This window comes from Alosa pseudoharengus, unplaced genomic scaffold (assembly GCF_046254945.1).
Source record: "Alosa pseudoharengus isolate Yale_2024_CS ecotype anadromous, Long Island Sound unplaced genomic scaffold, YU_APseudo_1.1 YU_APseudo_1.1_scf_19, whole genome shotgun sequence".
Lineage (NCBI taxonomy): Eukaryota > Metazoa > Chordata > Actinopteri > Clupeiformes > Clupeidae > Alosa > Alosa pseudoharengus.
The window spans coordinates 15,170,592-15,196,028 of record NW_027468657.1 but is presented as its reverse complement, the minus strand read 5'-3'; the positions used below and the strand labels follow the sequence as shown (position 1 = coordinate 15,196,028).

Here is a 25,437-nt window from a genome sequence, read left to right as displayed (position 1 = left end):
ATTCACTGTCATAAATAAAAGGCCGGTTGGCGATTGTGGTTCTTGCAGCCCGTGTCGAAGCGTGATGCCCTCGTGGTGGGCAAGCCCCCACGCAGCCCTGTGATGTCCAGGAGATCCTGTGGCTCACCCATTAGAGGCCAGAGCTTCTCACCCTCACATAGGGTAGGGGCATGACTGCAACCCTGTGTTGTGTCAGCAGCTATGCCTTATGGGAAATGAAGTTTTTCTACAGTTCAGGTCGCTTTGATAATGCATGCTCAGACATGAAACAGCTACACGGCACTGAATAAATTCTTCAAAAACCCTTGATAAAAATTGTTTGTTTTGTCGGTTAAAGGTATATATTCAATTTCTAATGTGTCATTTGTTTCAACATGTTTGTTAATAATCAAGGAGTTTAATAGCATGTCTAGCTCAAGAGTGTTGGTGATGACTACATTGCTTGGGATGAAGATTCTCTGCTGTGCCTAGACACGATATTTATTCACTTCTGTGTGTGTGTGTGCGTGCGTGTGCGTGTTTGAAGATGTGTTGGGGTTATGCCGCATGTGGTTCTGAATGCCTGATTTGGTTGTTCAGGTATCATTCTGACAGTTTGAAGCCGAGGTGCTTTGAGTGCTTATTCTTGTTCTTGTTTGTTTATTTGTGTGTGTGTGTGTGTGTGTGAGTATGTCTTCAAAAGAAGGCATAAGTCACAGAGGAGTTACTCTGATATTGCAGCAAACATAGAGACTGGTGTGCTGTGAGCTTGAGCCTGTGTGTCAACCCTGTTTGAAGTGCGTGCTCTGGTGGTGTGATGTGTGTGTGTGTGTGTGTGTTTGTGTGTGTGTGTGTGTGTGTGTGTGTGTGTGTGTGAGCCTGAACCTGTGTGTCAACCCTGTTTGAAGTGCGTGCTCTGGTGGTGTGATGTGTGTGTGTGTGTGTGTGTTTGTGTGTGTGTGTGTGTGTGTGTGTGTGTGTGTGTGTGTGTGTGTGTGTGTGTGTGTGTGTGAGCCTGAACCTGCGTGTCAACCCTGTTTGAAGTGCGTGCTCTGGTGGTGTGATGTGTGTGTGTGTGTGTGTGTGTGTGTGTGTGTGTGTGTGTGTGTGTGTGTGTGTGTGTGTGTGAGCCTGAACCTGTGTGTCAACCCTGTTTGAAGTGCGTGCTCTGGTGGTGTGATGTGTGTGTGTGTGTGTGTGTTTGTGTGTGTGTGTGTGTGTGTGTGTGTGAGCCTGAACCTGTGTGTCAACCCTGTTTGAAGTGCGTGCTCTGGTGGTGTGATGTGTGTGTGTGTGTGTGTGTTTGTGTGTGTGTGTGTGTGTGTGTGTGTGTGTGTGTGTGTGTGTGTGTGTGAGCCTGAACCTGCGTGTCAACCCTGTTTGGAGTGTGTGCTCTGGTGGTGTGGTGTGGTGTGGTGTGTGATGCTGAGGGTAGGAGAGGGGCTCAAACTCTGTTTCCTGTGCACACAGCCCAAACGCGCTGTACTCCCCAGGGCTAGACAAGTGGCCATTGCCCCCAAATGTCCTCCACACAAGGGGAGTACAAGCCTTGCTCTCAGCATATCTGGTTTTCCGTATAGTCATAGCCATAGTTATGCTGTTTCTAAGCCTGTGGCTTGATGGATGGCTCTTACTGTAGCTAGCATTTGCTGCTGTGATGATGGCTAATTGAGATGATGTAGTCCTCAAGTAATAGCCAAACCATTAGACATCAAACGGATCGGGTCATTCACTCAGACAAGGAGTGCCAGACCTAAATTTCCTCCCAGATGAGGAGCCTTCACCCCACAGAGTAGACTACATGCTCCCTGACACAGTTATACCAGGTTTGATTGGTTCGTACAGACTTCTGGGGGTATGTAGTAGACTATACATTATATCACCACAGGCTTGGTAACGTGGCTTTGTATTAGAAGATGTTGTTGCATTTTGTGCACAGTGCTACATTGGGTGAGTGCAGCAAAGAGCAACCACACAGTGATTATGGTGCATCTATATAACTCCATCTTTGGACTCTTCTCTCCCCAGTCTCAGAGACAAGCTTATGTGCAAGATCCACTACAAGGGACTGGCGAACCGTGAGTGCCTCTCCACTTTATGTCATTCAGTATTGCTTTCACCTTCAACACTGTTCTCATTGTTCATATACTATCTTTAGCCAAACATCACAAAAGTGTTGACTTTAACCACAGTGAACTGGCACATTGATATCTGTACAAAATAAAAAATATACATTAAAGAGAAAGTATGATTGTGGAATACCTCCTGGAGACATGAGAAGAAATGTTCGTAAAAAAAAATTAAAACTAAATTGTGTCTTTTAGGTTTCAGGCTCTTTACAACTACGCCCCTCGTAATGAAGATGAGCTGGAGCTCAAAGAAGGAGACATTGTTGACGTCATGGAGAAGTGTGATGATGGTTGGTTTGTAGGTGAGTTTGGGAAAATCTTTCAATTCACCCATACATTACCGGTCAAAAGTTTGGGGTCCATTCCATTCCATCATAAACAGAATTATTAAGTAAGCACATAATGTAATCTGAAAACTGCTGCCCTGATTAAAAAAAACAATGCAACTGATCTCAGAGTGGAATGAAAATGTCTAAGTGACCGCAAACTGTTGAGCGGTAGTCTATGTTTACAATCAAAGTACATTTGCATTGCTCTAGTTGGGCTAAAAAAATTATTATCATCAGTATTCCCCTGAAGCCTGCTGTAGTAAAAGTGTATATGTGTAGTAACACTGGTTTACCAGTAGAGGGCACCCTTGTTTTATACAGTGTTTCAGCACACTGAACACCAAATGCTCTCTGTCTGCGGTGTAACTCCAAAGATGTCCCATTCATGACATCAGTGTTCTCACGTTTCACATCAACCCTATTGTGTGGCCTTTCTGTTGTTTTGATCCCAGTCATGTTTCTCTCGAGTTGTTGATGCCAGAATGCCAAATAGTATGACACAGACTTGCAAATATCATTGGATGAACTCAACACATGAAAAAATATGTGTGGACAGGAAAAGCACTGCGTGCGATGCTAATTGATTTATTTATACTGTATAAACTCACAGCTCAAAGTAGCTGTCAATAAACCGTAAACCATTCTATTATAGAATTACACAAGAATTGTCTATGTTCTGCATTTGTGTAACTGGTTGTTATTTAATATCAACACTCACTTGCACTGTTTTTAGGAACGTCGAGAAGAAGCAAGTTCTTTGGCACTTTCCCTGGGAACTACGTGAGAAGGATATAACAGGAGCGCGACACATTTGCTGCCGCTGAGAGCTGACCCCGAGGGAAGAGGACAGACCGAGAGGCTCAGTCGAGGAGCTGACACCACACACAGTCCACTGTCTAGCAATGATTCGCCAACTGCAGGCAAACAAGCAAACTAAAGCAAAGTGGCCCCTAGTGTTCAGCTCAGTGAGGTGAGGCTCATATGTGTATTCCAGAAGAACAAGTGGCACCACGGCAGGACAAAGTGGCATTGAGAAGGGACTGAATTGCACCAGATATGGTATTTGGTTTTATAGGTATTTTTTTATGAAGTGATTTTCAGTCCGTAACAGGAAGAGACGACTGTGGCACCCAGATTTGGTGGACTGTTATGGACGCTTGGACACAACTGAATGAGGACAAATCTTCACTGACGTGTCTGCCTTTCAGTCATGCAAATTAAGTTTAATGTAATGAAGAACCAAGTGCCCTATTTAATTTTTTATTTATTAAATGGTATATATATTTTTTCTCTTCTCTTGTATTTGGGGTGCATATAGTTTTTCATTGTTAAAAGAGGGCTAGATTAGAAGAGCTCATCGATTTTTTTTCTCAGACTCTCAGATGTGCGAGTCTCGCCTTGTTTCATTCTGTCATGGTGCAGATATGAGTCTGAGTGCAGCTGCCTCACAATCCTGAGCTGCGTCTGATTCTGGCACGAGTCTGGCCCAGTCCCGGCCCAGTCCTGGCCCGCATCCTGTGGACCCATGCCACACCACGTGCGGACCAGGACGGGAACTGGAACAGGTTTCGGGGTCAGATGTAGTTTAGGTTTGCGTTACATTTGTGCCAGACTCTTAACAGCTTTCGTAGCACCCCATTCCGACAAGCAATACACTCCTTCGTCTCCAGCAGCCCATCTGAACCTGCTCCAGGCTAGTGGAAAGAGTTCATGACATCAACCCCCCCCCCCCCCCCCCTCCAGTATTCAGCCCCCGCCCCCCAGACATTCCTCACACACCTGACGGACTGTACACCTGACGGACTGTACACCTGAGCGCGAATCACGGACCTTGATGATCTTTTTAGTGATATTTATAAGATGCCCCCTTGATGAGGACCTGTGACTGCAAGGGATAATTAGTATACATCCAATTAAAGTGTCCACGGCTGGCAAACAGGTTCCTCTGTCCTCTTGCGCTGGACGACTGTGTGTACATCAGTGGGGTTCCCCACAAAAGCTTCTCGTGTCAGGATGGGTGTATAGGGAAGTCGAGAGATGGAGTGAGAGTGAGAGTCTACTGTAAAGAATCTACTGTATGTCTTGGCAGTCTCAGTGTTTTGTATCAGTCACCCTCCACTGTTGTTATGGATACGGTTAGGTCAACAAAAATTTATCAGATCGATTTTATTTCTTTCCACTTTTGAAAAAATAAAAATGTTATTTAATATATTTTGGTAATTTTGCAATTCCATTGTACAATTGTGTCAATTAAATATTTGTGGTAGCCCCAGAATGGTGCATTTTGTAACCAGCAATGCTAATAATAATGTCTTGGTTATGATTTTATTGTATTCTTTATATCGTCAACTACAGTGCAGACTTTAAGCAATTATGCAAATGTTATGTAATCGCAAATTCATTTCCAAGTTAAAGTTTAATTATTCTGATGTCATTCAGGTGAAAGTTAAAAAAAGAATTGTGATTTTTAAACATTAGAAGCACCTTAAAATTCCATAACTTGGGATTTTATCTCGATACACTGCCTGATGTCACCACACTGAACCATAGTGAATCTTTTTTATATATAAAATATATAGATATATATAAGAAGCTATAATTCAAGGAATGCCTCAGTATAGTTAAGCTTGCTTCTCCTGTCTTCCATTCTATGTGGTTACATTTGGAGTTCCCAAGTCTTCACTTTAGCCAGCATTTATGCAACCAAGAGTACAGACGAGAAAATGTATATGTGAAACTCCAGAAGATGATGTCAAATCCAGAGCGGATGTCCCAGTGGAGGGAGGACATTGTATACCAAAAGTATGACAGAGTGCGGGCATCGGTGACTCCTGTCCTCTGAGATGCAGATACGAGGTTGAGAGTGTTGGATAGCGTGGTGAATTTTGAATATGGACTTATTGAAAGTGATCCCCCTGGACGGTCATGTTGGCTACTTTTGTCGACAGCATAGCCACCAGGCTCACCATCTGGAGGGATACTGTGCAGAGCGAGAACTGGCAAGCCAAGTGTGAGGTCAACCTTTATTTTTTTTAAACTCTTTTTTTTTTGGTGGAATTGTATGTTAAATAAATTCTGTCTGACACACATTGTACTTCTACTCTATTTCCTTTCCACATATTGAGGCCTTACAGTGCTCTGAAAACGTAGGCAAAATAAACATTTGCTACGTTTGAGAAGCAAGACTAATTGAAGAAATCTTGGATTGTTCTGTAAATATATATTACAGTAGCCAACTGCACACTGTAGCGTGCTTATTGTTTTGACAGGCCAGACTATGTGGCGTCAACATCCAACTACTACATAGGCCTAACTCATAATAACATAACAGCAACAAACATAGCATTCAAAGTATTTCCCACTGCATGTCTAATTGCAACCACACTCCCATGCAGTCTTCTAAAAGACAGTCAGACAGCTCTCTGTGCTAAAGATTCTCTCTGTCTCTGTTGTGTTTGGATGAAATTGGCTTCCGTTTGATGAGAGGCTCCATTCAGTGTGTAGGGTGATCAGCAGCAGGCTGAGCCCAGAGCGCACGTGGCCCAGACCTTTGCCACATGTGGGCCGTCTCCGCCCCTGTCTGCCGGTGTCCTATGTGTGGGATGGCTACAGTGGCTCTCGCCAGCCTGTGCAGTCTATAAACAGCCATGCGCTGTCCACCACTTGTCCCCCCCCGACCCCCAGCCACCATGGCAACGGCGTAAATAAAGCGCGGGGAGGCTTGGCGCGCCGGGTTTTCTCTCGACACGCAGGAATCACAAGCATGCCTGGGATGCAGTGGTCCTCCAGACCCCCCCCCCCCCCCCATACCCCTGAGAGAAAAAAACTGGCCTAAGCTCAGATGCGCTCCCTCTGTGAAGCTCCTTCAGTTCAGCTTTAGGAAAATCACCCCATCAGATCTGGGCAGCTGTGAACGGATCACTCAATAATCGTCAGAAATTAGCCCTATAGTGTCTAGTCTGCAGTGGTCCTCAGAGGAATATGTTGACCACAGTGCTGGACATTGGCTTTACACGAATAAGGCGATATGAAAATATGACTGATGTCATTTTACATGAGGCACAGGGGGTCTATTAAAAGACGTGCTGACTGGAAATTGGCCCTTTATAAGCGAGGGTACGGCGAACATGGAGGTGTATTCAGATAAACATTACAAGTTACTTGGTGTGAAGGGCAGTTGTCAGTTGTCTAGTCATGTCTGAATTCCACACGTCTTACCAAATAAAGATGGTCTAGGACTACAGAATGACTCTGTAGTTGATAAAACTGGGCCATATTGTAGGGATTTGGCATTAATTAATCTCTCTCTCTCTCTCTCTCTCTCTCTCTCTCTCTCTCTCTCTCTCTCTCTGATGTGGTCAAGGCTAAGGATGCCAAGAAATCCCAGACAGAGGAACAGGTTGAGTCAGAGGTGAGGAGTCCACCCTTCGTGATGTGGGCACACCTGGTTGGAAAACCACACAGGAACTATAACATCAGAGACTCTTTTGAGTCACAGACTTCCCTCCAGATTAAGCCCATTGCCTCAGGGGCTACGGATCATATAATCTATGATTTGGAGGCATTATCAGTCTCAGGTTGCAAGGGAAAGCAACCCCTTGCTCTGATAGAGGTGAACTGAAACCACAATATCATAGGCACATAAAATCTGACCTCAGTTCACTCAATATGAAAGCAATCTGCCTTTCTGTGGGTTTTATAAGCAGGAGGTACAGAGAGCCTGTGATTTGGTTTTCTTAGCCCTGTTGCCAACACAAAACAAAAACAACCACCCCACCCCTTTCCCTTGATGCTTCTGTTATGACAGGATGTAACAGCAGCAGGTCCATTTTAGCATTAAACACTTGTCAGTCATCTCTGTGAAGCTGGTTCCTGTGCAGTAGCTGCCCTGATGGCACGGAGTGAGTAAAGGTGTCTCAGTGTGTTGGGAGATACGTTCTCTAGCACAGTGAGTAAAGGTGTCTCAGTGTGTTGGGAGATACGTTCTCTAGTAAAGGTGTCTCAGTGTGTTGGGAGATACGTTCTCTAGCACAGTGAGTAAAGGTGTCTCAGTGTGTTGGGAGATATGTACTCTAGCAAAGATGGTAAACCTTCTCTAGGAACTGAGCAGTGAGTCCATCAAATGAAGGTAAACTTAATAAATATTCTGAAGGTAAACACATGTCACTAACTAAAGTAATATTTAGATGATGATTTACATATATAAATCTACAGGCTTTCTTTCATTGTCAAATTCGAACCAGAGAGAGAGAGAGAGACAGAGAAAAGACAGAGAGGGAGAGAGAGAGAAAGAGAAGATAGAGATAGAGAAGAAGTACAAAGATAAAGAACAGAGAAAGAAAGTCAAAAGAGAGAAAGTGAAGAGAGAGAGAGAGAGAGTTGGATTCAATCACTGAGAGATAACTAAATTAGAGGGTAGAGAAAGGTCCAGAGCTGGTCAAGGGGAAAGGTAACATTTGAGTAGAGACACATCAAAAGTATGTTTTAGTACACTGCCTCAGGTCCTCAGTCTGAACAGTGACCTCACACACTGGGGCGGTCCTCATCTTCTCTCTCTCTCTCTCTCTCTCTCTCTCTCTCTCTCTCTCTCCCTCTCTCTCTCTCTCTCTCTCTCCCTCTCCCCCTCTCTCCCTAACTCACACACATCAACACACACACACACACACACACATGCTCCAACCAGTTAAAAGGGGTGCTGGGACAGAAGCTGTCTGCCAATCAGTGGCGGGGGACTGAGAGAGAGAGAGAGCAGAGGAGGGGAAGGAACTTACACTCAGGCTCCCACTACACTGCCCTGCACTGACCAGGACACAGGACGGAACAAACAGAGGGGCAGAAGAACAGAAGAGAGAAGGAAGCTAAATAAAAGGGAGTGAAAGAAGAAGAGAGGGAGAGAGAGAGAAAGAGAGAGAGAGAGAAAGAGAGCCTGAGACAGGAGAGGAGAAATGCCACAGAACGTGGTCCTGGACGGACCTGCCCCCTGGGGATTCCGTCTCATGGGAGGCAAGGACTTCAACCAGCCGCTGACCGTCTCGAGGGTAAGTCCTCGCTCACGCTCACACACACACACACACACACACACACACACACACACACACACACAGAGAGAGAGACAGAGAGAGAGAGTGACATAGCACAGACAAATTGAGCACACCCATAGCTCCTGGGGTTCTGGGGTGCCGCCCGTAGGCACTGCCTCTGAGTTTCCTCTGTGATAAGGTGGCCTTTGATGTTCTGAGCTTTGTGTGAGGGAGAGGGAGGAGAAGGTGGAACTCTACTCTGCTTTCAGGGGCTTTGTGTGTGGAAGCAGAGTGCTGGGATGGATGTAAGGCAAACATAAGCCTTTAGTGACATGCTTCTAATTCTGAACAGGCGACTGTCCAGCGGCAAATTACTGCACAGAGACCACAGCGCTGTCCAATGCTAAATCATAGTAGAGAGTGGTTTAATGGAGTTCAGGTAATTAGGTGGCATGACTGAGGTTGTTACCTTGACTTTTTGTATGCCTCATGTTTCAGTGGACATGATGTAATCAGTGTCAGCCATAAGTGCTCACTGTACTGGACTGCAGCATGTGACCCACTGAGTTGAATGATAAGATAACATTCTGTGTCTTTTACAGTTAGGCTATCCATCTGTTTTCTTTTCTGACTTAGTTTGTATTCTCGCTGGATAGCCTAGATATATATATGTATGAAACTGAAGGATGGGCAGACTAAGAATCATCACAGTCAGTGGCTGGTATCTTGTTTTTCTTTGTATAATGAAGCAAATGTAGACAGATTGATTGCTAGTCTATATCAAGCAGGTGTGGGGCACACTGAAGCCTGGGCTAGTGGGCTAGTTACACAACAAATCAAATCAGTAAAGAGCATGAACAATCACCGGCACTGATGAGACACTGCAGTGGTATGCTGCCCTGACCTGCTGACTCTGAGAGATTGAAGCTATTGGATTGGAGGCATATAGCCAACAGAATCACTGCATCCAGAGGTGAGATGACGCTGTTATGGTTATGGTGCATCTCATGGGCTCAATCACCGTTCAGGTTTCCTGAAAAAGGTTGTGCTATAAATAGAGGTGGCTTGCACTTGCTTAATTGTGTGTCAGGTGTTATAAAGTATCTTTAATCAGCAGTTTGCAAACAAGGATTAGTTGGCCACCATATTTACCAGTACATAATATAGCTGCTAATTTCTTTATGAGCTATTAGGACTTATCATATATTAACTCAAAAAGTCTAAAGGGTGTAACAAGTGTAAACTTCCCTTTTTGGCTATTTAATAGTTTAATGTGTTAATATAAGTGTCTCAAAGCCCCGGAAATAGCTTTAGTGCAACTGTTTCTCAAAAGCATTGGAGGTGCCTAATACAGCATTTGGGGTATGAGGGTGTGTTGGGAGAGGTGGGCATATGACGTGTGTGTGTGTGTGTGTGTGTTTGTGTGTGTGTGTGTGTGTGTTTGTGTGTGTGTGTGTGTGTGTGTGCGCTTGCGTGCATGTGCCTGCGTGCATGTGTGTGTGTGCCTTCACACTCCAGTCTTCGAGACAGATGCCACGGGTTCCCGGACCTCCCTGTCGGTCAGTAACAAGCTGCTGAAGGACTGGAGCAGGCTGACGAGAGCGCTCTTTAACGAACTCTGCATGCCCGTGGCCAATCACACTCCTCTGGTGCACCAGTTCACTTTAGCATTCAGCAGTTAGCGTTTATACTCGCCCTGAATAGACCCAGCAGCTTTAGGGTCCTGACACGTAATGCAGGACTGAGCAACAGAAACCAGCCAGCCGTAACCATAACCCAAAGTTATGAGCTACAGTGCTGGTCTGTGAGAGTACGCTGTGGGATATGACTTGGCACTCAGCGCAGACTAAAAGCAGTGGTGCTCATAGAGTTGTGATGCAGCTCAGAGCTCTGGCAGCGATACATGCACATAGCAACAATAACTGGCACAGATGGAGTATTGTCCAGTGTCCAAAAGAATCCTGACGGGCCAAAATGTTAATCAGGAAATATATTTTCTGAATGTGGAGGCAACAGCATATTGGTATGTCCAGGGGCCACTGTGACCACAGCAACAGCATATTGGCATGTCCAGGGGCCACTGTAACCACAGCAACAGCATACTGGCATGTCCAGGGGCCACTGTAACCACAGCAACAGCATACTGGCATGTCCAGGGGCCACTGTAACCACAGCAACATCATATTGGCATGTCCAGGGGGCACTATAAGCAGAAAACGTCTCCTCTCCTTCCTTTCCTTCTCTGTATTGCATCTCACTTTCTCCGTCTCTGCGGTGGTGCCTGCTTCTGCTTTGTCTATTTATGCATATAATCAACTACAGAGTAACTCAATATAATGCTAACAAGGGGAACGTAGTCTTAATGAGAGCTGCTGTTTAGCCATTCCTCGCTCCAGGCTTGTGCTAGCGCCATTAAGCAGTCTCTAAACTCAATCTCCCCTGGAAACACAAGCCAACTGTTCTCTTTGATGTAGAAACACAAGGTAATACATCTACAGCACCAGAAGGCTCACTTATGAGGGAACACCCGTGAGCCTTGAGGGTAGATAGACAGCAATCTGGACTGTATGGTGAGATACTCTTCTTAGCAGACAGATCTGAGTCCATTAAAAAAAAAACAGCAACCAGCAGCGGCGATGAAGGTAGCAATTACCAGTGAAGCGCATAATGACATCATCAGCTCTGTAAACTGCCCATGGTTTGGTTGACACCAGGGTAGGAATTTCATGGCGGCCACGACGGCCATGGCCGTCGTAGCCCCTTGCGTTGGCCGTGAGGCCCCTTTGAAAATCAGAGGTTTACAGGCCACGGTGGCCTTGGTGCCCCCTTCTTTCAATATTCTGCTTTGCGTCCTACTAATACCGATTTTTATTTAGCCTGTGGCCTGTCAAAATAATCTTAGCATTCACAGCGCAAATTAATTTAGTCTTTTACGCAGTGGAGAAAGTGACAGCGCAAGAAAGAAAGTGCGTCCAAATTCACCCATTCTCAGTTGAACTACTCTCGAAGTAGCCTATTCATCACACAGACATCACATGTATCACATGAAAGAGCTTTTTCTCAGCTTTTAAACGATGTTAGCCGATAATTGCTGTGTTGAACGGTTCGCGAGAAAAGTAAATAGGCCTAATATAATTCAATTTAATCACTACTGAAGGTTTTGCTGTAAAATTTCTGTAAATATTAGATGGTCAGATGATTTACAGTTCTATGTAATATGTCATGTTTCATGTTTTTGTAAAGTTTCATATAGTGATGCAGGTCTACTGCAGTGAATAGGCTAAATACAACTTTGATACTTTTTATAGCCTACTACTGTATAGTTAACTTTGGCCTTGGTGCCCTGACATGTGGCCTTTGTGCCCCCCACCAAATATGCCCAACTGAAGGCCAAGTGGCCTTGCCCCCAGAATGGTGAAATTCCAAGCCTGGTTGACACCCTCCGCAGAGCACCACCACCATGACCTCAGCCTGGCCAAGTATGGGCTTATGTAAAGTGTGGAACTGTGGAGGTACTAAACATGTTCCAGCAGATTGCACAATTAGTGTGTAATTACTCTCACTGGCTAGCGTAGACATATCTGTAAGAAATAGAACTGAGGAAGAATCATCAACCTCTATGGCTAGCTGTTATCTTATTTTTCCTTTGTATAATGAGGCATGTTTTTGACAGACTGATTGCTAGCTTTTTTCAAATAAAAATAGAAATAAATGAAAAATGGGCTGTGTAATAATGATACTAGTTCTGTACACACTTTACTGAGCTGTAATACAAAAACATTTATTTTGAACACTACATGTCATTTTTATGCAACAGTTTTCTTGAAATACACTTGTTCAATAGAAGTGTAATATTTATAGACCTGTAGATGAAACTGAATCCTGTCTCCAATAGAGCGGTGTGGCAGCCTCAGCCTTCATCTGTGGGACCCTACTGCTGTCCCCCACACCACAGACACGGAGATCAGCACCATCTAAAAAGTGATTGATTGAATTGAACTGTCTGCATAGATCTCATGCTGTCGCTCAGAACATTTGATGAATGGTGTGTGTGTGTGTGTGTGTGTGTGTGTGTGTGTGTGTGTGTGTGTGTGTGTGTGTGTGTGTGTGTGCGTGTGTGTGTGTACACACTTGCCATGCTTGTGCCATCGAAACTCTGGCTTCCCTCTGTCTCACTTTTGTTCTCTGAATGTTTGCACCTTGACGACAACAAAGCTTTGTTCATTCGCGCACACACCGAACACATCCTTGTGTCACACATCTGTAATACCAAGGGAACGATGTCATCCTCCCAGCACATCTCTAAGAGGTCCTCAGGGGTCACTATAGGTTTGATCCCAGCACATCTCTGAGAGGTCCTCAGGGGTCACTATAGGTTTGATCCCAGCACATCTCTAAGAGGTCCTCAGGGGTCACTATAGGTTTGATCCCAGCACATCTCTGAGAGGTCCTCAGGGGTCACTATAGGTTTGAACCCAGCACATCTCTGAGAGGTCCTCAGGGGTCACTATAGGTTTGATCCCAGCACAGCAATGAGAGGTCCTTATGGATTACTATACTGTAGGTTTGAACCCATCACATCTCTGAGAGGTCCTCAGTATAGCTTTGATCCCAGCACAGCAATGAGCAGCAGATGTCTGGCCTTGAAGATGGCATTGTGGCACACACACAATCGTTTGCCTTCTGGACCTTAACTAGGGAAGGAGATCACAAGCATATGTGTCATAACGAAACACTGTTGAGCCCGCAGAACTCTGTGGTTGACTGCACAGGACGGATGGAACCTGTGGATCTGCATGTGTTGGTGTATTGTCTGTGGTGTGGCACAAAAAATAGTCTTCCTTATTTCAAAAGGAAAAACACACAGGAAGAGTAAACACAAGCTGCAAGCTGGCACTGAGGAAACATATTTCAAGATTCCAGTTATTTTTATCTGGAGGAAAGTTCAAATTAAGTTTGAAGTGTTTTATAGTTTCCTGTTGTGTAATGTATTGCGATGCCAATAACCTTGACATAACAGATGAAATGAAAGAAAAGGTTGGAGAAAGGAAGAGAAGGAACACAGCCACAGAGGTAGGGAGGGCAGAGGGAAGGTAAATATGAACAAAGGGATTCAAAATAATCATCACACAACTCCTACTGCCCGGCTCTGAATAGCTGGGATGACCTAACATGGCATAAATCTGCTGTCTTTGACAGCGTAAGTGGAGCAAGATGACAGATTCTGTGAGTTGGGGGGGGGGGGGAAGGGGGAGGGGGGGGGGTTTCAGGGATGTGTGAGCAGGTGCTGTGGGCCCCCTTGGACAAGGTAAAGCGACAAGATGAGAGACGAAGGGGGGGGGGGGGCAGAGAGAGAGAGAGAAAGGGGGGTTGGAATACCTCAGAAATGAGCCTGCCAGAAAAAAGAGCGATGATGTCAGAGGCCACTAATGAAAGAGAGAGAGAGAGGAGAGCGAGAGGAGAGTAAGAGAGAGAGAGAGAGAGGGGAGAGAGAGAGAGAGAAAGAGAGGGGAGAGAGAGAGAGGAGGGAGTTGAGGTGAAGAAGAGAGGGTAAGGGGGGTGAGGGGCAGGGGTGTGTGTGGATTGGCATTGCAAATTCCACAGCAGTTAGATCAGCGAGACACCGATAGGCCGCTCTGCGACCGTGACCACGATCCAGCACTCTGATTGACACATCCACATTCAGCTATTTATAGGGCACTTACAAACATGAACTGGGATGAGGGGACACAAGCTACTTGTCACTGTTATCTTACTTTGTCAGATGACCTCTTCTCTCTCTCTCTCTCTCTCTTTTTAAACAGAGATTGATTTTTAATGTTGCAACTCTTAGGTTGACCTTACACTTCTCACTCAGCCATAGACAAAAGCTCCCCTGGACTTCAGGGCTACTTCAGTCCATGCCATGTCAGTTTAACAACAGAAACATACTGTACATGAAAGTGCCCTTCACTCCTCTCATTTCTACAGGTGACCCCCGGCAGTAAGGCGTCTGTGGCCAACCTGTGCCCTGGCGACATCATCCTTGCCATAGATGGAGCGGCAGCCGAGGACATGACGCACGGCGAAGCGCAGATCAAGATCAGAGACGCCGGCAACCAGCTCACCCTTAAAATTGAGAGGTGTGACAGAGAGAGATACCTTTATTCATTCACAACAAACAGACCATTGGTGATATATGCCCAGTGAACTCAACATACACAGTGTGATGATGTCTAATGGACTTTGAGTCAAGTAGGCCTACATTATATTCAGCATTGTCCATAAGTAAGAGGCTACAGACACAGAATCAGCATTGTATTATTTATCTGAGCATTATTGTAAACTCAAGGGTTGAATCTACACAGGATCAAAACAAGATATCACCCTCAAGGTTAAATGGATAAGTGTCATCTGTTGAACGGTGGTCTATGTATATCAGAGGCTGAGTATGAAATGCCAAGGGACAGGAGTAGCAGGTCTGTGAGTCAAGGACCCGACTGAGAATTTATGGCCGTTTGATTCACGTCCTTGCGATGTTGCGGAGGCGAGGTCTGATTTGTAGATGCTGTGGAAGGTCGCTGATGTGAATTATGGCCAGATCAAAGTTGTTGCCCGGTACCCCCAAGTGACTCGTCCGCTGTTGCTGTTTGATCTTAATTTATGACTTTCTCCAGGGAAGTGACCACGTTGTTCATCCATATGTCTGTTGCAGACCTGAAACCAGACTCTGGTCTCCCGCTGTCTCCGCCGATGACGGCAAAGTGAACCCCTTCAAAATCAACCTGGAGGCTGAGCAGCAAGTAAGTTGGCTGAAAGGTGACATGCTTGCCTTGCTCACTGCACTGTGGCATGATGTTGTCCACTCAGGAATGTTGCAGTAATGTGTAGGCTACTTTATAGATCCCCTTTATCCAATGTTTGAGCGGACGCCACGACGCTAGGAGTGAGTGATGCTTGTTAACGGTCATTTTATGGATGCTCGACTTCTCAGGGCGTGTGTGAGAGATTAGATGTCGATGTCCTGTCTCGCTTTAATGTGAATCTCTTGACTGATTTATAACTTTATGGTTATCCCCCGTCACTGATACATTTATATTTAAACTGATCTGCCCCAAGTGCAGGCCTTTCCTGGCCTGGTCTGACTTCGAGTGCCAGGCCAGAAGTAGGCCTAGTAGATCAACAACAACTAGTAGTACCACCATAAGTGGACTGGGACCCTGAAGCTAATTATTGCAAAACTCTTGCAAAACATAGTCACGTATTACACCTAGACTCAAAAAAAGCTTTGAATAGAATGTCCAGTTCATGACCACTTCAGCTGTTGTCTTCTGGTAGGCGATGCAGCCTTAGAGCCAGGACCAGCAGGTTCAGGGATCCCTCCCTCCACCATGCAATCCGGCATTTATATATATATATATATATATATATATATATATATATATTATATTATAAATGATTTGGCACAAAGGTCCTTGGGTATTTTCACTTTCTGATAATGTGCAACATGCAAATACACTCTGGTTGTTCTAATGAGGGATCAGGTGAGGTACATTGTGAACACTGTCAAGAGTGGAAACCATATCAGCCCCTGTAACTGAACCCCAAGAGACCCCACCAGATATACGAGGACAGGTAATGATGCGCAGCAGTATCAAGTGTGGGCGCAGTGCTTAAATGATTAATTTCTCTCTCAAGCCTATAAGCCTTTTCTCTCAAGTGCTGGCAGCCACCCACTGCCACAGTATATTTAAGATATGGCCTTGTTCTTATAGCCACGATGCCCTTACGTATGTTCCTCTGCTCTATAGAAAAAGGTATGCCTATAGATGTGTGGATGATGTTTGATGCAGTCTCTATAGGTATGCCTATAGATGTGTGGATGATGTTTGATGCAGTCTCTATAGGTATGCCTATTGATGTGTGGATGATGTTTGATGCAGTCTCTATAGGTATGCCTATTGATGTGTGGATGATGTTTGATGTAGTCTCTATAGGTATGCCTATTGATGTGTGGATGATGTTTGATGTAGTCTCTAATAGGTATGCCTATTGATGTGTGGATGATGTTTGATGTACTGTAGTCAAAGGCAGTTTGGTTTGGTGATTATGCCAGTTGATGTTCAAGCTTTCTCTCTCATGAGTTGGTCACTCACTGTTACAATGTACAATTACAACATGGCTTCATTTAAAAAAAGCCACAGTACTCTTGTAATTTTATAAATTAATTAATGAATATAATACATATTATTTATCTGCCATATAGAAAGTGGCTTGCTTTTTGATGTGTAGCTAATAGACAGCCATTGCTATGCATGTCTGTATGTTTAATATAGTCAGGCTGTTCGGCTTTATGACTGTGCTACATGCATTCTGAGGCCTTGCCTCTCACATGTTGGTAGCCACTGCTACAATATAGTTAAAACATGGCTTTATTCAGAAATGCCATGCCATGCCATGATGCTCAACTGCCAATATTGTTTCTGCTCTATAGACAAATGTATCCCTATTGATGCGTAGTTACCACACATCATAGCTACTGTATGTGTGTGTCTGTATGTTTGAGGCAGTGTTTGATTTGGTGATCAAACATGGCGTAGGATGCCTGTGTGGTGCCTTGAGCTAGCGCATGCCGTGTGTGTTTCTCTGCCTGGCACGCTCAGGAGTACAAACCGATCGGCACAGGGCACAACCGGCGGGCCCAGCCGTTCGTGGCCGCAAGCCTGGACGACAACCGACAGGTGGTGAGCTCGTCCTACAACACGCCTATAGGCCTCTACTCCGCGGGCAACATCCAGGATGCCCTCCACGGGCAGATCCGGGGCCTCGCCAATGATAAGCCAGAGGGGTGAGTGATGGATCGGCCAGCTCCGTGCGGCCGGATGCTCCCGACCGAATACTCCGTTCTCAGCTGTGGGCTGCTGCTGCTGCTGCTCGCGCCTGCCTTGCCTTTTCAGTGTGGTGACCGAGGAGAGTAGCCACCGTCTAATCTCTCTAAACCTGACTGGCTTCCTAACTCCTGCTCCCTCCTTTCTACTCTTGTTCTCTCTTGCAGGATCTAGGTTACTTTGAGCACAAGTTTAATGTCAGGCCAAAGCCCTTCTCACTCTCTGGCCTACACAGGTTATTGGTCTCATTTACCTGCATGGTTTTTCACACTTTAACATTAATTAAATAAACCAAACCAAAACATAACCACACTTACCTACAACCAGCTCCATAACCATTGAAACTGTACACATTCTGTCACTATATCTTGATGATTTCACAATTTCACCATCATCTGAAACTAAACTCAATAATTGTCAACACAGATTTCTTCTGTACTCAACTTTGACATCTTTTTCATTCTCTCCTCTCTGTCCTGTTTGTCTCAACCCTGTTCTCTATCTGACCAATCCTGGTGCACCCTGTCCTCTATTTGACCAATCCTGATGTGCCGTGTCTTCTTTCTGACCAATCCTGGTGCAACCTGTCTCCCGCTTCTGCTCTGGCTTCCCTGGCTTTGCCACTGCTGAACTTCCACATCCCTCATTGGCAGCACACCACCACAAAGGCCCATGGGAAATGTAGTTCAGGGGGGCAGTAATCCTCCCCAGCCAGTCACTCAACCGGTCGCTAACCCTGGCCCCAACCAGTTCATGGCCCCCACAGATCAGTATAACTCCCCCATTGCTTTGTACTCAGAGGCCAATGTCGCAAGCGCTCAACAGCAGGCTCAGATGTCTGCTGGAGAAGAGAACTCATCGCCAAGGTAACCGTCCGTCCATGTTTGCCACACTTGGCACCAAGCAACCGCGCAGTACCCAATCACGCCCATTTGGCTGCCCTCACCCACTAATCAAATTAAAGCCACAAGTGCTGCGACAGAATCCAGAAATAGTGAGAACTTTTACTTGTCACCAGTGACAACACGGGTTCATCAAAGGCATTGGACACATTCAAAACACCAAATCCACAGTCACTCATCACCATCACAGAACAGTCTTACAGCAGCCCACCTATCTCCTATTGGCCTTTTCCTTTTGTATTACACACACTCATTTGAATCACCATTGCCTGCCAAGTTTCCCCTCACTAGTAGTTAATAGCAACTATTTCTTGTCAGTGACTAAGCGGGTACGTAGGCACACAGGCTGAGGTGTTGGCTGCTCTGTCTTCGCAGTGGAAAAATGCTGTCATCCATCGAGGACTCCCATGTGTACCGCATGCTCCAGGACAACCAGGAGCCAACCCACGAACCCCGACAGTCTGGCTCCTTCAGGGCTCTGCAGGACTACATCGACAGTGACGGTGAGACACCGACAGCAACACACTGGCCATTTAAAACCACAGGCAAAGTGTGGAGTCTAAAGCTAATTATTCATTAGACTAAACCCATGTGTTAATTTGATACAATGAGCAAGATCCAACGCGCAAAAACATTGGAGCCTCCACACATGATGTTTTAGGTCATGATTGGGACACTCTGCCCATTGTCTGACTCTGCGCTTCGCCTGTCAGTTAAATGAGGTCCACTGTGTTCATCTGAGGAGCGAATACCAAACAACCCAAATGCTTCTCTAGTGTATTGTCCAACAAATCATCCAGACTGGCAGGTTTAACTGGACTGAAGTTACTCTTTATTGGGCCAGTTTTAACACACTGTTTTGTTTTATGAGATGTCATCACAACAACAACAACAACACAACTGTCATTATCATCCAGGTCATATCGATTTCTGCCATGTGTCTCGTTCCATTAAAAGACCAAACTCACCCTTCTGTGTACTGATTAAATCTTGTGGGCAAACGTTAGTGTGGCCCACTGGTGTGACACTGCCGTTCCTCTGCTGTAGGTAGCAGACCCCTGGTGACCAGAAGTGTACGAGCCCCAGTGACCAAGCCCTCCCAGACGGCCAGCACGCTGTCCAAACTGCCGCTGTGTGATAAGTGTGGCCAGGGCATCGTGTGAGTACCAGCCAACCACAGAGGACACGACGCCGGTAGGGCAGACCCAAACCAAACCGCTGCCGCAGTAGCCACAGATAGGAACTGAGTCTGGACCAAAAGTGGACTAGATCAGATGAAAAGCCATTCTAGATGCAGCTTTCGTCATTCATTCCAGATGCAATAGCTGCCTGTGTAACCACACACACACACACACACACACACACACACACACACACACACACACACACACTTACACATACACACACACAAATGAAGGCTATAAAAGCCAAAATGTGGTGTGTTGTCACGTCAGCGTGGCAGAAGATGGTGGTTTTAACATGCCACTGCTCTTATTCAAGGCTGCCTTCGTGGGAGAAGTAATATGATTCCCAGCTGTTGGAGAAGAGTAGGCCTTTACATGACAGCTTTTGTTTGTTCTTTCAATCATCTGTGTCATGAACTGGTATAATAGTCTGAAGTTACAATGCAAATGAAACGGTGTGGCTCAGTATAATGTGTGTGTAACAGCAGAATGGGAGATACTCTGCATGTGTTTATCAGTGCAAGCTTTCATGTGCCACGGCCAAAAACAAGCCACAACCTGTGAGGAAAAAGTGATGTAGGACCAGTTTAAAGATTGAAACTTCATTTAGATGACTTTATATTTAAATGCAGGAAAGTGTACAAGCAATTAAATAACTTAATTCTCACTTGACACCTATCATCTTGAATCAGTTGACATTTCCCTCAGTTGAACATGTTATTGTGGCTAGTTTCTAACTGGCTTTGTCTGATTGGTCCACCAGGGGCACTGTTGTGAAGGCCCGGGACAAGTTCCGCCACCCTGCTTGTTTCGTGTGCTCCGACTGTGACATCAACCTGAAGCAGAAGGGCTACTTCTTCGTGGAGGGTCAGCTGTACTGCGAAATGCACGCCCGCGTCCGCACAGCACCCGTGGATGGCCACGACCTGATCGCTGTTTTCCCCTCCAGTTAGAGACACACTAAGACTAAGAAATGCTGACGTGTAGACGATGCAGTGACAACTATGCCAGTTTGAGTTACAAAAGCTGCAATGAGAAAAAATGCTTCATACCATCACAAGGTTTCCCCAGGTATTTTACAGTAAAAGTCTGATTGGGTACCGGGCCTTTTAAGAAGGAGGGGTTTGTGTGTGTGTGAGTATTGGTCACTGCCACTGCCAGTGAATGTGCTGCTGACTCAACTATTGAGATCCCTTCCACTTCCAGTACACACCCAGCAGAATCCTGAATGCAATAGTTGTGCCTTGCTAAATTCAGAGTTACAATTGCTTAATTAAATTCTGAACGGACTTCTGAAAGTGAGAATGAGAAGCTGAAAGGATTACAGTGTGATGGCTGTCTATCACTACTGCCAACGTGTCGTCCTTGGCTTGTTAATGTCAGTATGTTAGGGTTAAGGTTTCACCGATGCCTTAGTTACAAAGGGAATGTGTGACACTGTTTTCTTAGACAAAGCTGAATACCACTGCCTACATGAGTTTTAATTTACTGTTCTTTTTAGTGAATTAGTGAGCTAGCTCATTATGTGCTAAAATGTCTGCCTTTTTTGGTTTAGCTTTACAGTTGATTTTCCTCACTTTCAAAAGCAAAATAAATGCATGTTGAACTCTTAATGAGTACCTGTCAAAATGACTGACTTCACATACAGTAGTCTCACGCATGGAGTGGAATGCGGAAACACTTCAGTGATGTTTTCCTTCTACATTATACAAAACTTCGCAAAGGATGTATGCCTCCAAACATCTGGTAACTCTGAATGAATAGTCAAGCGCCGGCTCAGTCAGCAGACACAGACGGATGTGTCACGTGTGGCTAGACAGAACTGCTGACGGGTTTTCAACACCTTCCCGAGGGCCTCCCAGCTGCAGCAACTCTCAGTCAGCACAGGTGTGCTTGAAAGGTGGCACTTTGGCCAGACAGCAAAGCTTTACATACACATCACAGGCCACATATGATAAACCGTTTTTTTAGCAACACACTCAGGAACACATTAAGGTTATGATTTTGACGTTACCATTTGTAAGTGTGGATCTTAGAATACTTTTTTTGTGAAGTACAGTATTTACATCTTTCGAGGTGCATGAATTTTTCAGAATTCGTTCATGTCCCCACTCTAGTCCACATGCAGCTTCCCATGGTGCGTGCATTTACTCAACCTGTACGTGGTTCTGATGAATTATTCAACGGGAGGATCATAGTATCCTTCACCAGGGAAAAGGTTACCTTAACTGACCCATATCCTCAGGCAGTATGTATACCACAACACAAAACAGAAAAGAAACTACAAAAGTGTTTATATCTATCACAAGTGAAAGACATATCCATATTATCATAATACACCTTCTACCAGTCGCTTAACAACCAAAAAGCTACATATCATAGTACATCTTCTAATAGACGTTTTAACATTCAGAAAAATGTTCTTCTTCTCTATTTTAACAACAAAGGATATATAAATGTATAACCTTCAGAGACAACCAGAATTGTTGATAGTGCAATGGCAACACTAGCTCTTTCGCAATAGCTCACCAGTCACAGTCAATAAATCAGCTATTCTATCTCTCCCCGAGTGCTGTTAGATCATCAATACGCCATTACAGATGGGATTGTGTTGGTGTTGTAGTTTGTTGCGTTCACCATCCTACAAGATGAAAAGCACAAAACAATGCACCATAAAAAATACTGAACACAATGCTGGCTCAGTGTTTGCAATTTAGCAAAATACATGCAGCTATAAAGGTCAGGAGCAGATCTTGCATTAAAAGGCTGAGTGAACAGGTCTCTTACTTGTTGACATTGACCGTGATGATGCTTTTAACTGGAGTGCTCTTGGGCCCTGGGGATGGCCGAAAGGTCTTGCCCTCCTTGTTTGTGGCCAGTGTCTTTGCCTTTCGGGTCACATACGGGTCCGCTGAGTGGCTGGGGTACGTGTCAAACGTCCCACCTTTCATACCTCCAATCTGAGGGGTTGAAAAACAAGGATGAGAACAAAAGCTAAGGTGGTGAGATTATCACAGCTCGTTTTTGACTATAGTGTACAGATGCTTCATATTTTCTTTCTTGTTTATTTCTTTTCTATTTGTTCATTTGGATGATATGGTCATTCGTGATAACAAAGAATTTCCCATCGAGAATTAATCAAGAACATCCCAGCCCTGACAACAGAGACTGAACAGAGGGCCACCAAAGCTTACAATAACTGTGTTGACTTGATAAAGCTTATACTAACTGTGTCGACTGGATAAAGCTTACACTAACTGTGTCGACTGGATAAAGCTTACACTAACTGTGTCGACTGGATAAAACTTACACTACATGTGTCGACTTGATAAAGCTTACTACTGTGTCGACTTGATAAATCTTACACTAACTGTGTCGACTGGATGAAGCTTACACTAACTGTATCGACTGAATAAAGTAGCTAAACGCTGTCACCAAAGCTTACACTAACAGTGTCAACTGGATAAAGTAGCTCAACACTCTAACCGTTTTGCTGGGAGAGGATGGTTTGAAGGGGACAGCAAAGTGATGTTTTCTCTCGTCTGTCCTCTTAGCAGGTGGTAGTGACTTGTCCAGTTTGAAGGGATTGTGGTCAAAATAGTCCTTTGGGTGGAGGTTCAAGCGAAACTGTCCTCCTTTCAGCATCGTCTTGTGGTTAGTCATTTCCCTCTGCAGAGAAGAAATCTCTATGTTAGACGTGGAAAACATGGTTTAAGTCACAACTGCTGAATTTGAAATAAATTTATTGTCTCTGACCTTAAGCAGTTCCTTTGCTCTGTCATAGGGGTCTGGGGAGTACAGCTCAAGTTTGGACAAGGTAATATTGGGATATCTAGTCAATATAGACAACATTATCATAAGAATTACTACACAGATCAAATCTAAAACAGAAAGGTAAAGATTAGGTACTGTATTTACAGACAGTTGCACAGCACAGTACACCAACACACATAAAAACATACCCATAACCACTTCCTTTCTTGGATGGGTTGGTGTACAAGTTCTTCCCCGGTGATTTGTAGGGTTTCCTGGGCACCTGCTGGACACTCATGGCCTCCATAGGGCCACTGATGGTGCCATAGTAACTGCCCACACCTGAGCTGTAGTAGTTAAGTCATTACAGGTAATTACATGTTGTTGTATTCCACATTACTGCCAGATGTGACTTGTGTAGAGTACTGTATGACTCTTCAGAAATACCCAGCTATTTATAGAGTCATCAAAAAGAGACCGATCTGAAGTGCACAGAAAATGAAAGGTAGGCTGATATATTGAGTTATATATCTTACATCCACAGATCGACAAGCCAGCCAATACCATTCTAATGGCTTTGTTCTAACTTTGTGGTATCAAAAGGATCAGTCTTTCCATTTCATTTTAATTCAATCGTCTGTTTAATGTCATCCTGGACCCAAAGTAAGCAAATGAGAATGCCTGACAGGCTTTCCTCCTGATGGGAGTAGGCGACATCCGGTTGCTGAAACAGCATGATGGAATGGAAAGTCTGAGCAGTCTGTCCTGTTTCACATCATGTGAGAGTTCCAAAGGACACCCTCAGACACAACGGCCTCCATGGTTTCAGATAACATAATGTATTCTTTAATGGAACTGAGTGCTCTAAGACAAGGCTTTTTGATGATGTTGAGGGAAAACATAATCACTTAGACTCTGACAGAAAGAAATATGTGGTAAAAGAAGAAGGTCTACAGTCATAAAGAAGAGAAGATGAGACTAGAGATGAGAGCAACATCACATGCACAAGACCTGAAGAATGGCCTTACGGTCTTTTCTCTCCATTTGTTGGGAGGAAGGCCTTTCCTATGTTCTTTTTAGACTGCTGGATCCTGTACAGCCTGTTTAGTTTCACAGGGTCATTGAGGGCCTCTCGCTCAAAGATCCTTTTGAACTGAGTATCGAAATACCCAGCCTGTAGCCCGGACTTTCTTTTGGGCCCTGACGTCTGCATCTGTTTATTCTTGTGCGCCGACTCGTTAAATGGACCTATTAATGGGGGGAGAATGGTATGTTGTATATGCAAACAAACAATTACGTAAAGCCTAGAGTTTTTTTGTTTTTATTTATAGTGTGTATTTATAGTGCTAACTTACGGTAAATAAAAGGAGTATATTTGTCTCCGACGGAAATGTACCCCATCTCCTGGAAGACACCCACTCTTTCCAGATCTGATTTTCCCTCAGACGGCATTGTCCCTGGTCTGAAAACAACACTTTAGGTGGGGTCGAAATTGTCCTTTTACCCCATATGTGTTACAAAATAACCTATACCTATCATAAAGGCTATCTTACAACAAGAAACACTGAACAATGTTTACTTCCGTTAATGAAATTAGTAATTTTGTTGGCGACTCATCACAAAATGATACGACTCGCGGGTTTTAAAAACACTTAGGCTACTCGAGTAATACAAGTTAAGGGTCCTCAAAATAGCTTCAGGCGTCTTCACTTTTTTAAGGTAGCCTACCCAAGCAAACCGGGGACTTACCTTGAGCTTTAAAGATGCAATGCGTCAGAAAATATCGATCAGATATCGTTTTTAATATCTTATGATACACACATACCACGAAATGTTCAAGGTCTGTGTACATGTTGTTTCCTTGGCATCCGTGGTGATCATTACCTAGACGCACCGCTGTTGGAGGGCGGTGATAATGCGTCCGAGCGTGCGTAAAACCGAATAGACCTGTCTTGACAGCCACCGTGGTGCTGCTGTATCGTTTCACAATCTTGCTATAGTTTACAGTTAACACGGTAAAAAAGGAAAACAAAACAGGTCACCATTTAGCTATAGCGCTTCTGTGGTTGATATTATGTGTAAGATCTTAGAGTTGTCCAGTTGGTGGAGCTCTAGACTGTATCGCTTTATTGCATACTGTACTTCAGGAATCATTTCTGTCTGTTGCGGCACCACTACTCTGTTTGTTTTGCACCCAAGTTACCCCAATATGACTGAGCTATATGATATAGGAGTTGGGTGCTGTAGTAGACCTACTGGTTTAATTTAAAAAAA

At 44.6% G+C, this 25,437-nt stretch overlaps 3 protein-coding genes across 7 annotated transcripts in view; 2 read left to right on the top strand and 1 right to left on the bottom strand.

The window, feature by feature from the left end:
- sorbs2b (sorbin and SH3 domain containing 2b) overlaps nucleotides 1-4,149 on the top strand; it is a 49,591-nt gene extending 45,442 nt beyond the window's left edge. The window contains exons 26-28 of the mRNA XM_076292686.1: nucleotides 2,008-2,057; nucleotides 2,304-2,410; nucleotides 3,171-4,149. Coding sequence (XP_076148801.1) covers nucleotides 2,008-2,057; nucleotides 2,304-2,410; nucleotides 3,171-3,232 — 219 coding nt within the window. The 3' untranslated portion in view covers nucleotides 3,233-4,149. The remainder of the gene's footprint in view (nucleotides 1-2,007; nucleotides 2,058-2,303; nucleotides 2,411-3,170) is intronic.
- A 3,982-nt stretch (nucleotides 4,150-8,131) lies between these two features.
- pdlim3b (PDZ and LIM domain 3b) lies at nucleotides 8,132-21,022 on the top strand. 5 transcript variants are annotated; one of them, XM_076291834.1, is made up of 8 exons: nucleotides 8,132-8,475; nucleotides 14,428-14,579; nucleotides 15,152-15,239; nucleotides 17,492-17,559; nucleotides 17,978-18,190; nucleotides 18,602-18,729; nucleotides 19,274-19,385; nucleotides 20,174-21,022. In XM_076291834.1, exons 1-8 carry the CDS (start codon nucleotides 8,383-8,385, stop codon nucleotides 20,361-20,363), a joined length of 1,044 nt encoding a protein of 347 aa, XP_076147949.1. In that variant the 5' UTR covers nucleotides 8,132-8,382; the 3' UTR covers nucleotides 20,364-21,022. The 5 variants fall into 5 exon arrangements, with proteins under 5 accessions (XP_076147949.1, XP_076147947.1, XP_076147952.1 ...); XM_076291832.1 differs by lacking the exon at nucleotides 17,492-17,559 and adding an exon at nucleotides 17,100-17,284; XM_076291833.1 differs by lacking the exons at nucleotides 8,132-8,475; nucleotides 17,492-17,559 and adding exons at nucleotides 8,647-8,762; nucleotides 17,100-17,284.
- A 31-nt stretch (nucleotides 21,023-21,053) lies between these two features.
- cfap96 (cilia and flagella associated protein 96) lies at nucleotides 21,054-25,423 on the bottom strand. Its single transcript, XM_076291841.1, has 8 exons — nucleotides 24,913-25,423; nucleotides 24,519-24,625; nucleotides 24,192-24,411; nucleotides 23,373-23,510; nucleotides 23,167-23,242; nucleotides 22,897-23,079; nucleotides 22,198-22,370; nucleotides 21,054-22,051 (listed from the first exon to the last, which is right to left on the bottom strand). The coding sequence occupies exons 2-8, from the start codon at nucleotides 24,613-24,615 to the stop codon at nucleotides 21,994-21,996; spliced, it is 945 nt and encodes a 314-aa protein (XP_076147956.1). The 5' UTR covers nucleotides 24,616-24,625; nucleotides 24,913-25,423; the 3' UTR covers nucleotides 21,054-21,993.
- Nucleotides 25,424-25,437: the final 14 nt, after the last annotated feature.

Excerpts from the sequence above, each read along its gene's own strand:
- cfap96 (XM_076291841.1), bottom strand. The coding sequence starts at position 24,615 with ATGCCGTCTGAGGGAAAATCAGATCTGGAAAGAGTGGGTGTCTTCCAG. Across the intron at positions 24,412-24,518 it reads ATATACTCCTTTTATTTACC|GTCCATTTAACGAGTCGGCG; the intron begins GTAAGTTAGCAC and ends CCCCATTAATAG. Across the intron at positions 23,511-24,191 it reads ACAAATGGAGAGAAAAGACC|CTCAGGTGTGGGCAGTTACT; the intron begins GTAAGGCCATTC and ends TAACTACTACAG.
- pdlim3b (XM_076291832.1), top strand. The coding sequence starts at position 8,383 with ATGCCACAGAACGTGGTCCTGGACGGACCTGCCCCCTGGGGATTCCGT. Across the intron at positions 17,285-17,977 it reads GCCAATGATAAGCCAGAGGG|CACACCACCACAAAGGCCCA; the intron begins GTGAGTGATGGA and ends CCTCATTGGCAG. Across the intron at positions 18,730-19,273 it reads GGACTACATCGACAGTGACG|GTAGCAGACCCCTGGTGACC; the intron begins GTGAGACACCGA and ends CCTCTGCTGTAG.